This window comes from Lissotriton vulgaris, chromosome 5 (genome assembly GCF_964263255.1).
Source record: "Lissotriton vulgaris chromosome 5, aLisVul1.2, whole genome shotgun sequence".
Classification (NCBI taxonomy): domain Eukaryota; kingdom Metazoa; phylum Chordata; class Amphibia; order Caudata; family Salamandridae; genus Lissotriton; species Lissotriton vulgaris.
Genome location: NC_141693.1, coordinates 1,143,735,033 through 1,143,749,230, shown reverse-complemented (window position 1 = coordinate 1,143,749,230; position 14,198 = coordinate 1,143,735,033). Strand labels below are relative to the sequence as shown.

Genomic DNA, 14,198 nt, shown 5'->3' with positions numbered 1-14,198 from the left:
CACAACGACACACAGGTTCTAATCCCCCACTTCTGAAGACTAAGTTTAGTTTTCTTGTGCATGTATGGATTCTTTCAGTTTCTTTAGACAGCACCACTGTTCCCAAGGGTTATGAAAGGTGGTAGTGGCCATCACGGGTGACTGCTACCTGGATGCAGCAGTGGGGTGGGGGAACGGGGCGGAGAAAGTGTGGGGGGTATGAGTTAAAAAAAAAAGGAAGGAAGCAGGAAGCACCACAGCTCCCAGGCTCTCTGCAGCCAATCACAACGCTGCAATGCCGCATTGTGATTGGTCTGAGTGCCGTTACACGGCGCTCAGTCAGGGGCAGTGGGCATGTTCTCCACACAGGCTGTAATGCAGTCTGCATGAAGAACACAAAAGCGTGTGTGACTGTTTTGGGCGGCCTGAGAGAGCTCTCATGCTCGCATAGGATGTGCAAACCACTCCTCCCCATGCTCTGAGAGAAGCACCGCCCCACACATATGCCGCAAGGGGAAAAACTAAAATGATAACCTCTGGGTATTGTCATTTTATTTTTCCTTTTTTTACACTGTAAAAAGCAGTGGGGCGGCGCTCCTTCTACTTCTTTATATCCATCTCACTTCGAACCACCAGGCGTCAGGAAGTAGGTGAAGAATTTGCTGGCCCACTCGGGAAAAATGTGTACATTCAGTTGTCCTTCTGGGTTGGGACATCTGCCAACAATGGAAAGCCTGAGGCCAGTTACGAGTTTACAGAGGTCTTTCATCATGATACCCACTATCCTCTCCTGCGCTCCTCACCTGTGAAGTTGCTGAAGTTTCAGAAATGTGCGATAGGAGGCAGATTCTGTGGAACTATCTAACAAAAACATTAGTGAAATGACCGACCATCTTGCACTGTGAAAAGCCATAATATACTAGCTGTTCCAGTGGTAAATGTAGTCACAAACGTTGCCCATTTTCAACCCAGGGCAAAGACAGCACAGGTCAACGAGAGTGCTATGCGAAAATCATTATAACAAAACAACAGCTCCCTTCCACTTCTTCCACTAGAGCACTGCAAAGGTATCATTTGTCAACACATGTAGAGTCTTGCTAGTGCTGGCTAGCTAAGGAGGACTAAGGTAAAGAAGGCCAACTTTCAGGTGTAAAAATCTGATGAGCCATAGTAGAACAACTGATGCCCGAGGAGAATCACCTCCTGTGTAGGTCGAAATCAACACCCTATCACAAAGAGTGCACAAATAAGAAAAGCACAACATGTGTGTTTAGTGACAATGCCTGGAGAGCTATACTTGTATCTAGCACTATGAGGGCGACATCCGACAGCAGCTTGCACCAGCATGACTGCCATAGCCTCACTTACCTTTAAAACTTCAGCCATCGTGTTATATTGCTGCGTCACAAGTGCATTGTGTGGGAATGGGCAATGCTTAGAGTGATCTGGGGGAATGGGAGGCACCGTGTCAAGATGGTGGCAGATGGCCAAGTGTGTCAGCAGCAGGGCTATATCCATGCATCTTTGCATCAGAGCGCATACTTTCTGAAAAGATTCTCGAGTGTCTTGAACAGCATTGTGCACTGCAAATGGCTCATTTCCATAATCCATGCCAACATTGTTTACACTGGCTATAATCGGACTATGAGGAGCAGAGTCTGTAATCTGTTGCAAGAATTCAGTGCAAGATAAGTGCACAGTGACAGTGAGACTGGAGGAGCAGCTGTGCTGAACAACCTCTATTACCAGATTCCCCCATTTCCTTTTCTAGGCCTGCTTCTGTTTGTTTTCAGAATTCACTAATCTTTGTTTCTTGTCCTTGGCCACCATCAGAAGTCTAGTCTGCATTCCCATCACTTAAATACTGACTTGTGACCTCTATGCCAACTTGACATGTTCTCTCACTTTAGTCCTCCAGAATATTCTTCATTGTGCTCTCTTCGCTGCGTTACCATTCGCCTGAAACTGGTCATCGGGCTACAGGAGCTTGGTCATCGGCTGCCACTATGGACACCTCGTCCTTTGGAACTCTCTTCGGTCAGTGCAGCATGTTGGGCATTCAGCTACCTTGCTTCTACCCCGGCACTCTAGGAGTCTGGCTGATCTGGTAGAATCTTCATCAAGCGTGCACGGACTGTGCAAGTTCTTGAGCCCAAGATGCAGGACTTTAAGGGGGCCGGGTCTCACCAGTGCTGAGCACCGGCAGTTTTTTAAAGGGGGCATTGAAACGGGTCTCTATCGGGCTCTGTGTTGTGCCTAGCACAGGCGGTCCGTGTCTTTTCCGGACTGCAGTGACAGCAGGCACATCGATGTGCCCAGCTCTCACTGCTCACTTCTCACAAGTGGAGAAGTTACAGCATGACGTCATGCCAGGTGAGCATTGTAGGTTAAGGGAAATCCTTTAAAGAGAGCCATTTTCTCTCTGGATTTCCCTTCTCTTTTTGAAACTCAGGAGCAGCAACATTGTCGTGGTGTCACCAGGGCTTTAAGTGGAAGCTTTCTCAATATTATATACAAGCCAGAGTTGCTGCTTATTCATCTTATGCAACGAACAACCACTGACGAAGCCAATAGTCCTGACTTGTTGTAGGTATGATGTTACTTGTTGTATCATATGTCTGGATGCAATGACAGAAACAACAAAACACAAGTTGGCTGGTACACCATGCTAAACACAGATTTTTAGCTTATGTGTTTTTAAGCAAGGCCCTTAATTACATTGACCACGCCCCTTTGAGAGACCCCCCCCCCCCCCGTCCGTTTTTTCATGCCACTTAATGCCCCGCCAAGATGGCAATGAGACCTTTCGAGATTCACAACAGAAGTGAATAGTTGCAGACTCAATACCTCAATGGAATGCTTGTCGCAACATAGAGGCGACGGTGTGGGTCTAATGATCCCTTTTGGCTAAATACTGTGTTGATTTGTGGCATCAACCACTAGCCTTCTTGAAAAATAAAGCAAAGCCCTCCATTTTCAATTTCAGTGCTTCTGGCAATGCAGCCCCCCCACCCCCCCTCCTGCCCATCAATAAAGCCCTTATACCAGCAGCCATTGCTTCCCATAACGGGCATCAGTGCAGAGCGCGCGGCCCTACAAAATGACAAACTGCCCAAGACCTGGCAGCGTGACAAGGATCTCCAGTGACCCTTCATCACAGCAACAAATGGCGGCCAGTCGTGCTCGCGGATCCCTCTCCCCGGGGCCGATGCATTTATTCATTTTTAAACAACGCCTCTGAATTTCCCAAGCACGCCGCAGCGCCACAGAACAAATGCTTTTCGAAATGATAGCTTGAATTAAAAACCAATAACCTATTTATTTTTCTATTTTTGCAGCCTCTTGACAGTTTAAGAAATGACTTTCAGAAAACGGATCCATACCACTTACTGAACGTAATTACAGGCTATTTCAGCCCGTGCCCAAACGGTGTGTTTTTTGCTAAACATCATTTGTAATGAGTCCGTCAATTTGTTCATAGGGTACCACAGAAATCAGGGTTTCGTAGACTGCTGACAGGCTGAGAAGTGATGCTAGGGGAGGCTGCAAAGTACTTCCATTGGCATGTCACTGTCACCACTTACCCAATAGGCGGACTGGATATTAAATTTAAATGGACGTCAGTACTAGGCCTAGACAAAATTTTAATTACGACAGTCTAATTTGTGGAATTTCACGTTACTCTTGTTAAGCGAAATTTCTGAAGTTGAACCACTATGCTTCTTTGTGTAACTATGCCATGTTTGTGGCAAAATTACATCACGAAAGTGTGTGGGGCAAAACAGCAAATGGCCAGCGCGCGAGCAGCTGTCTTTCTCGGGTTTCAGGGTTTTTTATGATATTTTTTAAACTGAAATGCATGCTCACGTTCAACATTGATGCAAAGACGCATTTTGTGCTGAAATATAGTGCTAAATGCCATATTTGCATTTCATGTAATACACAGAATTACATGTAATTTTCCAGAAATGTACAACAATTGCGCAAAAGCAAATTGCATGAATTTCACATGCCCCCTGTCAGGACTCTTCCTTACTTTTTGCAGGTTTGAATAAAGAAAGGCCAAGCAGAATGCATTCTTGGGTTCCCATGGAAACACAACAGATGATTTCAGGCAAGACAGTCCAACTCCATTAGACTCTTCCGGGATACATTTTTCAGAAGAAGACAATGGAAAGAGCTTGGAGGCTCCCTTTAGAATGCTTTATGTAGATGTCCATTAAAAATCAAACACAACTGGGCCATATTGGACTTACAGTAGATCACTCACAATACATTACAGGTGGTCCCAAAATTGGACCATTTGATTCAGTGAAACCACATAGAGCTCCCTGGGTCTCTGAGGCAAACATCACTAAGGGGTGCAATGCTGAAGAAAGAGCGACAGCCCCTTACTTTCAGAAATAAACAAAAGAGGCTCAAGTAACTTCAGTGAATAAACAAGTTGTGCAGATCAGGCTGCATTTGAAGGCCAGGAAAGAAGGGCTGCAGAGGAGGAAGGAGAATCAAGAAAGCAGAAAAGAGAAGCAACAAAAACGAACTGAAGTGTTGGATGGAAGTTCCATCACCACATGAGCAAGGAAGGGCGCCACCTCCGTTGGAGCTGAGGAGTGTTGTCCCACTTCAATTACCGCCAAAGCCCCAGAGAATAAAATTCTTGACGGCCAGTCATACATGCACACTTTACACATCTCTTACCCAGCTGTCATAACACAGCTGGGTTACAGCAAGTGCAGGCCTCGAGAGCACTGTGGAGCGCTGAGTGAGGCCGCAACCTCCAATCAGGGCGCTGCTCTCATGCTGGTTAACAGCAAGAGAGCAGCGCTAGGATTGGTCAAGGGAGTTTCCTGGTGGCCAGGCTGGAGTTGAAGAAAGAAGTGATCCAGCGCAGAGGACTTGGTAAGTGTTTAATTGTATTGATTTTTTCTATTTTATTTATCTGAAGCAACTCATTCATCTAAAATGAATCTTCAATTTGTCCTTTAATGTTAGGGGAGCAAGATCACAAGTTATGTCGGTAGATGAGGAAAGAGCTCTTTGGGCAGTCCAATGAAAACGAGCAGAGTCTAATTGGAAAAAGAAATACATCAACATGGCCCATTCATCCTACATGACGTAGTGAATAATTAAGCAATTTGCGAAACCTCGCTAAAGAGGCTTATTTACATAATTACTGTGACAAAGATTTAAATGCATTTGTAAAAAATACTTCCATGCTCTTCCAGGACATGAATGCCACTGTATCACAGAACCCTTGAAAGCAAGCATAGTGAAATAAACAAACAGCAAACACAAAGATGACAGAGTAAATTAAGACACTGTGCAAAGTAAGAACAGCATAGCCTTGAACATCAAATAACTATTAAAACAACAGTCTAGTTTAAATAAAGTGGTTAATATTGGGGTGTATCATATGTCTAAGCATTTTTGTTTCGGTGTATAAAGCAACTGAAGAACAGAAAAAGAATTATTTGCCGCGCTCACACAGTATTTGTATACATGGAGAGATGTGATTGGACATCCGGGCCCATATTAAGGACACGGAGCGCTGTACACATCTGTTTGCTTTCATTTGAGTCTTTGTGCTGTGCACAGACTGGGATAGTGTGCCTTATCATAAAACACGCGCTATTATCAGTGCAGTCGTGAACCCGGGCCTGCAGTGAAAACCTGCCATTTGTGAAAGACCGATGGACCCACCATTTCCAGTCACTGGTTCACCTTTCCCTGTGCAGGTTGTAACACGGGCGGCATTTAAAATAGGAGCAGAGATGCCCCAGCAGGAGCTGCCGAGAGTGACTGCACCTGCCTGGAGGTGGAAGCCTGGGTGGTACCTAGGACCCCTTTGCCTCCTGCGAACGCACAACTTGAGGATCACCTCAATATGGCGGAAATCCACGCACCTCTAGATTCTCCTCCGCATCTGTAATATGGCTTAGGGGCTCAGGCAAAGTACTTTCTCATTTGCAGGGGGCCACACCATCTGATCCCTAAAGATGGCTCCGGCGCACGTGTAGCACAGGTGCGATCGGTATTACAGAATGGGTCATGCAAGCATCTGCAGAGACAGGGGACACAGGAAGCGGGACCATACGCCTGTTGTGTCCCCGGGCCATTTGGTGTAATATGGCCCTGGTATGTAAGGGCCCACACTTGACAGCTGAAGACCCTAAAACACATTTTTGTCTCAGTGGAGGTTTTCTGAAACACAAACAAATTCATGTTCTAGCTTTGCATTAATCGAATGGGTGAAACTTAACTAGTAACACGCTTCATTCAATAGTAGTGAATGCTAAAATGTGCTAGTTCCAGCACTTTGAACGTTAGACAAGGCCAGTTCTGGTGAGATTTTCTACGGGGTTATGGTATGTTCTATGCTATTCAGCATGTGGATAAGACAACCATTGGAATAGCTTCAGAGCACTGCTGGCTTAGCGGTGTGTGTTTCAGCATGGTCGTGGCTCCTTGTAGACCAGAGTCACAATCCAAGTAGATTGGTTTGTCTGGTGTTCTGTGTGTGTTTGGCGTACTGTTTGGCAAAGTAAATGGATTTATAATGTGCCCACTGTGTGCGGTGCTTGGTGGGTTGTGCGGGCTCTGTCAGTTTACTGGAGATCCACGGTGTTGGGTCTTGGCCAGCGATGCGGTGTATTAAAGTGCGTGTTTCTCCATGAAGAAGGGAAAGAGGCTCAAAATGCTTTGTTCACTTGTGGTGGGCATTGCCCTTTTCTCAGTGAGTTAAGGAAGACTTTGCCATTGCCGGTCATGTAATGGGGTATTGTAAGGTGTATTGTGACACTGGGTGTAAGAATGACGCTTCTTTCTTCAGTTAAACGAGACTGAAAATGAGAGGGTCACCTTGGTGCTTGCCACTGAGATTGATACTATTGTGGTGGCACAAACTGCAGTGGAAATGTTTCAAAGGACGCAGGTGGCTACTTACAGCTGGCACTGGTCTCCCTTGATCCCTTTGGTGGTGCAGTGGCATTTCCCGGTCTGCATTTCACAGCTGCTGGCGTGTCCATTACAGATGCAAGCTGTGGAGGAGAAAAGAAGAGACTGAGCATGCACATTTCCAACTTTTGCAGACCCTTTAAACCCAAACTTAATTTTCCATGCCCTCAAATCCACCCAGTAGCACTCATTGACGAGGAGTTCATTAATCAAGCATAATCTTAAGGTTCTTATTTTTATAACGGGTATGAATACATCCTCAATGATTGTCTATACATTCACTCCAACCTCCCTTTTATTCACTCACTCTGCAGGCCAATGCAGTTTGCAATCTCTGCTTCTGCCATGCCCCAAGAAAATTCTAAAATGGCCCTATATATCTCTTTTCTAGTGCACAATGCTTGTCCTACGCCTTCGCCACATACTCTGCAGAAGGGCAAAAAGGGTTGCTGAATATCCCTTTGTCGCACACTGCAGTCGGTCCAATAACGTTCATTGTCTACTTTGACTTAAGCCCTTCTTGATAAAGGGTCCTCTCCATGATTTGCTCCTGTTATCTAGTGCTTAGCCAATCAAATCTCTGTTATGTGTTTTTAGTCTCCTGCAAAAATGGCCAAAAGCCTGCATCTATTAATATGCGTACTTTAAAGGCTACCCTTCCAACCACCATGAAAGCTGCCGAACAATGCCTTCAAAGAACCACTTCCTGTAGGAAGTGGTCATCATTACCCGACTTCCTGTCTACCTTTTCTTCACACCCTCAAAAATGACCAGTTGCGGTCTGATTTTAAAACCAGCTCAACAAACCTCTCCAACGCTTTCTATATGTTGTTTCTTACTGGGATTATGAAAAATAGCAGCTAAATTGAATATGTCCTTTTCCCTTTCACTAAAGTCTGTTCGTAATAGTTCGATAAGTCCTTATCCTACTCTTAAAATAACTTTTCACATGGTGCTCATGGGAAAAAATGCATTCCTTCTGGTACTACTGCCCCTATGCAACTTCCTGTTGCCCCTTGGTGACAGATTCATCTCACCCCTGAGCAAGGCGCAGTCAGAAATTAGACATGGATTGCATGGGAGAAACCAAAGTGCAGAGATCGAAAGCTATGAGCAATGTAAAGATAGTCGTGTTACATTTTACGATTGCACAACTCTTAGCGATGTTCAATAATAACAGACTTGGTTTGCCCTGTTTGGGGGTTAAATGAGCTCAAAGAAGACAGTGTCACTACACTTTGGCAAGAAAATATGATAAGACATCCACTGTGAGCAGCATCAAAATCTACAGCCCACCAAAGAATATATGAAACTCTCCATGGGCCTCCAGACACGTGCCGAGGATTTTATTAAGCCTGGGCGGTGAACTCCGCTCCGCTCACGGAGTTTGCAGTGTTTTACGCACTCCGCGATATGCGGAACCCGCGCAGTTCTGAAAAACTCCGCATCGCATAGCAGAGTTTTTTTCGCCGCGCATCAACATCAAGTTGGCGAGCACGAGCAAGGAACATTCACCTCCAAAAGAGATTTTTCCTCATTCATGCTCGTCAATGTTAAGTTGGCGAGCACAAGCATGGGAAATCAACCTCCCTGCGAGATTTGGCAACGTGGGCGGGCGGTCGGATTGCTGAATGCGAGTGACCACGTTTGCTTGTGACCACTCGTGTTGAGAAATCGTCTGTTTGCTTTTGAAAAAGCTGCAGCTCGAGTAGAAAATCTACTTGAGCGGCAGAAAGAAAGCAACGCCTGCTTGCGCTGTGCATGGTGCAGTTCGCAATAATTTCATAGAGTGGATAAACACCCGGCGCTGAAAATGATCACGAACGGCAATTTTTCTATCTCACGCCGCCGCTTGTGGAGCTCTGGGTAGGGCATAGTTTTCTTTTAACTTTGCGGAGTTCCGCGTAACAAAACTCTGCGAACTCCACCCAGGCTTAGCTTCTATCCTATAATGCAGGCAGAAGCGCAGTCTTTTTTAATACCCTTACCAGGCTGTTTCTGGGAACAACCATCTAGAGCCAGCTTGTGCCAAATATACAATGGTATGAATGAGTTGCCTACATGTGCCTTAGCATGTCCATGCTTTTACTTCAGCTAGGGTACCCGAAAACACACTTTCCCACCACATATTTCAGGACTGGAGTTAGAATACTAAGTCTATCTTTGCATAGTTAGGTGTATTTCATTTCCACGTCTCCTTTTGAGAGGAAGTAACAGAATACAACCACTTCTGGGAACACAGAAATATGTGGAAGCTTAAATATTTAGAACACCAACATATGCAGTGCTGGAAATGAGTGGGCTCCATCTGGATCCTGGATCTGGTAGTTACTTATAAGCTCTATTCTTACTGCCTTCACTGAAATATGCAGACTTAGTGCCGGACAAAGTCCGTGGTGCCAACGCTATACCTGCTTTGTGTTTAGAGCAGCAACCTGCAGAGGGTGAATGAGGTCTCATACTTTCAGTTTCGCCATCACAAATGCCTCACTTAATGGGCCTTCAGCAATCCTTTTGTTCAAGCCTTGTCATGGCTGAGGGCTAGCTGGAGCTTTAACTGCTTGATGCTAATGCTTTCGAGAAGCAGTCATTCAATTTGTCACTTGACAAGTGCTTGAGCTAAGCTATGATTGAGAGGCAGGTTCTTGATTTTTTTTCAAGCGCTGCATTTAAGTGATATGCATGCACTGCAAGAAGGGCATATATATCTGTCTACATGAGCACTCATTCAAATAATTATTTATATACTAGTTACTAATAAATTGCTAAAAGAATTGAACCATTTTCTAGCAATCTTAGAATTACAAAAGATTGATAAAAAGCAGTAAGGTTGTAAACTTACATCTTGCAGTTTGCGTGCAGTTCCTTGATGGTGGTTCATAATCCACTGAGCCATATTACAAGAATTATACATCGTGGCCCACAGGTAATAAAAGGATCTCTGCAGCAAAAGAGGTAACCCACTAAGCTATCTACAGAAAACACTAATCTATGACTAGTGGAGAAGTGTGGCTCAGGGGTTAGAGGCGGCAGACCCGGAAGCTGAGATCGGCCCTGGACCAGGGTTCAATTCCCCGCCCCGACGGGGGTTGGGCTCAATAATTCCACAGACTCGATAATTCACACTCCGGTGCCTACTCGACTCACAGGTTCACACTCTGCGACTCTGGGCAATAGCTTGCTTAATCTCCACAACGGCCCCTCGCGGCGGGATGCCTGGCTTTCACCTTGTGGATACCCTGCCGGGGTATCTCACAGGGGAATACCAGGACGGGTTCCCTAAGCAAGCGCATAGATGCCTGCGATGTGGGCGATTTGCGCTATATAAATACATGTACATTTACTTGCAGAATACATGTTCTGCTTTGCAGCAGGCACATTTACACTCTGCTATGCTATGAGTCAGACCTGTGACTAGACTACAGATTTATTCAGCAAGTGCATTAACTACCAGAGTTATAGTATTGTTTTTATACCCTGAAAATCACTGAGTACACAAAGATCTCTGCAGCAGGTGTCACATCCAAGTAAGACAGTTTAAATTCTGTTTGTGTGTGACTAATTAAGTGAACCAGAACAGATGTCTATTACATTTCTCCTTGTTGCCAATTTCTTCGGGGCAGATATTTTAGAAATAAATGTCTAAGTTGAACGTTAGATTTCGCTCCTCATGACTCCACCCTCTTTCTGTGGCCATCTCTTGACCTCCGAATTATGACAGCCACGTTTTTTTTACCCATTCCAAAACTCTAAACATCTTTCACTGTGGCACACATTAATTGCGGAACACACACATTCACGTGAAGAGCGTACATTTTCTACTATGTCCAGATGATTGTGAACCCTTCTTTTAATTCGGAAAAACAATAGTTCAATGGTCTCAGGAAACTTAGTATTGGGCGTATGCATTTCCTGGGAGCGTGGTAGCCATCTTAATTCAAGGACTGCACACAGTCTGACCAGCAGCCGCGTAGCTAGGGGGGGGGGGGGGTGGGGGGGCAGCACCTTTTTTGAGGCGGCCGCGCGCGCCGGCACTGACTGACTGCGCCCAACACCTTCTGTAAACATCAGTCAGAAAGTTTATGAGAGCGCGCCACAATCACAGCAAGAACCTGAGCCAGGCCGGCAGTGTCAGTGTCTCAAACAGTGCCACAGATCACACAAGCACTCAGCTGACGCCGTGACACACAAGCGCTGCCGTGCTCACAGCCGGTGAGGTGCCACAGATCACACAAGCACTCAGCTGGCGCCGTGACCGTTCTTGGGGCCCCCGTCTCCCAGCCTCGCTCACACTAGTCCTCCAGGGCCGTCAATCAGTGGTAGCGTGCGCGGTGTGCACGAGCGCAACCAATGACGGCCCTGTAAGGACATTTTGGGCCAGCCCTCGCCGCACTGTAGCCAGCCAGTGTTACGTGTTACGTGCTGTGCGCTCACCGCCCCTCCCGTCTTGTCGAGAAGTCGGAGTGTGTGGAGACCACCACCATTCTTCTTGCCTGGCCCTGCTGCAGCCTGTTGCTATACTGTCTGTGGCTGCGGGCGGCACGCAACTATAAAATAATTCAAGGTGAGAGAGAGAATGAAAGAACCGTCCGGTCCGTCCACCTGATTACAATGATTGCACCGTGCACGACCGCCTGTTCCAACAAGCACCCAGACTCGTTTGCAAATTGCACTCTGCCTTTAGATTTTGGATCTAACAAAATAAGTACCGTTTAACTTGAATTTATTTTAATGTGGATGTGAGAGAGTATATTAGGGACATTTTGAAGAGAAATGCTGTGTTTATCTTTTATGCAACATCCATCAAAAAAGGTTATTTTCGCTTAAACAGGATCTCACATATTAGAAGCAGTAATATTAGTGAGAAGCTGCTGTTTTAAATATTGAAAACACAACTCACTATACCTAAATATTAGATATAAGCACATTTACAATTTGGACGAGTATGCTTGTGCGCTGTCAATGACCTGGCCAAAGAGGTCATGAAAAATCTGAAACTGGATCTTAAATTCAAAGTTATGCGGAACGGGGGCCCCCAAAATTACTTTCGCCCAGGGCCCCCAAAATCCATCACAAACTACCATTCCATCTCTCATCCTAATTTCACATGTGAATCATCTCACTTAGCGTGTGTTCTGAACCTGTTGGCAAGCTGCTTTCATACCCGGCCTATTCCATGTTCTGTAAAAGGTTTGTTCTGAATGTAATAATCATTCAGGAGCAAGGACGTATTTGCTCCTCTGAAAGCATTTTGGAATATGGGAAGTTAAGTCTAATTAAGCATGTTATGTTCACTTTCTCCAACACAGGTCTGCTCGAACATTAAGGCTCAGTATAAGTGTAGTTAGTAATTAGCTGGAAAGATAATTTCTTGTGGTAGGAAGGCTGAGGCTTTGTGAAAGTGGCACATTGTGGAAGTAGAAAGGGCGCAGAAAGGGAAAGATACATTGTGGGAGGAAGAGGGCTCCCTACAGGTATGGGGAGTTTGGTGATATATGCAAAGACTAGCTCTGGTAGCAGCGATGTTGGCACTAGATAGGTAAGGACTTTGAGTGGCAGTTGCAAGGTGGGCGCTACAGAAGAGCAACAAACTGTGGCAGTTGCAGGGTGGGTACTGTATGGAGAGGTAAATGTTGGTACTATCGAGGAACCGGGGCATCATAAAAAAGAAGCCAAGTTGGTGCTACATGGGCAGTAGCAGGGGTCACTAGTGTAGGGACTTTGGCATTATCGCAGGAGCATGGGGTATGAGCTGCACACTTCATTGAGAAAGGCCTTGTCACTTACACCAATTTATTACTGTTACTGTAAGATTAAACTCGAGGCTTTTTACCCTGTAACTGACGCCTACTGTACGTGCAACAGGAGACAGCCCTGCAACGATGAATGGGCCAGGCCTCACCCGTACTCCCAAGGCCTCGAAGGGGCGGCAATCTGAGGGGTAGCCCCGGGGCCACAAGCTCTAGCTACGCCCCTGCTGACCAGTAAATACACTAACACCATTAACAGCTGGGATGGTTATTCCAAGGTAGACTGGTGACGTTGGATGATTTGAGGAATACAACATGGACATGAACCTAATGTATGCTTTCAAGGCATAAAAACTAAAGTTATAAAGCTTAAGCAGACACTTCAAAGAGAAACAGAAATATGTACATGCGTATTTGCACTCTCTGGAAATCTGAGGGGACTGGGACTGCATGAGCATGGTCTTTCAAAGTTCTGCAAGTGGGATTTGAAGTCAAGATTTAAGGGATGGGTGGTCTGAGGTGGTAAAGGACCCAAAAATGTAACAAATGTGCGTTCTGAAGAGGGCTCGGGGTGCCTGGGTACAGTCAGGAGGAGAATGTTGGCAAAGCGTAGAGATTGTAGTGGGTTGTCACCTGTGACAGGTTGGGTGCGGTTGAAAACGCAGATCATGTGTGGTTTGAATAAAAAAAGTGCACATCCTGAACCGTGCACAGATTATGGCAGATAACACGCACAGCATACTACTAATGAAGGCGGTTGAGGTAATGTGGTTAAATTAAACAGTGTTCAAGAGCGAAACTGATGATCTGGCCCTATGGGGAGAACATATAAGAGGAGAGCCCTGTGACTAGGATGTTGCTGAACCCAACTTTCACATTACCAATATGTTGGTCATAGATATATCAGTTTGGAAGGAGAGACTGGTGTATTTTCCTAATATTAAGCAACTCCAACCAAGTGGCAGCTTTGTGGATCCAATGAAACAATCCAGCAGCTTCGTGAAGATATATTATGATAGGAGGTTCCTGGCGGTCAGGTCTACAGGGAAGTAAAGGGGAGATGGGTGTAAGCTACTGAGGGGGGGGGGAATAAAAGATTTCCTTCATGGTGAAGTTCAGTAACTTAAGATTCTTAGTAGGAAATTCTGATTTGGATGAGGGGCACAAGAAAAAGGGGCCAGGGAGCGTTCTGTCTCATTGCTGCATGGAGAATCTGTGCTCTGGCAAAGAACTACTAAACAGTCACTAGCAAAATGGTAGCATCTTGCACCTGTAGGAGCCACATTTATTTCAACTGCTAGAGGAGTAGAGTCACAACATATAAGTTCACTGAGATAACAACAATATTTTCACTCGTCCCCACTGAGCAATTAAGATGCTCTGTGGTCAGTTGTATGAATGTATGTATGTATGTATGCATGCATGTATGTATGTATGTATGCATGCATGCATGTATGTATGCATCTACGTAAATGGCATTTCTACAGCACAAGCCTTCCCAAAAGGCAGGCGAGC

General features: G+C 45.5%; 1 protein-coding gene across 1 annotated transcript in view; it reads right to left on the bottom strand.

Moving 5' to 3' along the window:
• ATRNL1 (attractin like 1) overlaps positions 1–14,198 on the bottom strand; it is a 1,808,663-nt gene that overhangs the window by 602,904 nt on the left and 1,191,561 nt on the right. Inside the window, exon 20 of the mRNA XM_086919594.1 lies at positions 6,923–7,016. Within this exon, the coding sequence (XP_086775720.1) occupies positions 6,923–7,016 (94 nt within the window). The remainder of the gene's footprint in view (positions 1–6,922; positions 7,017–14,198) is intronic.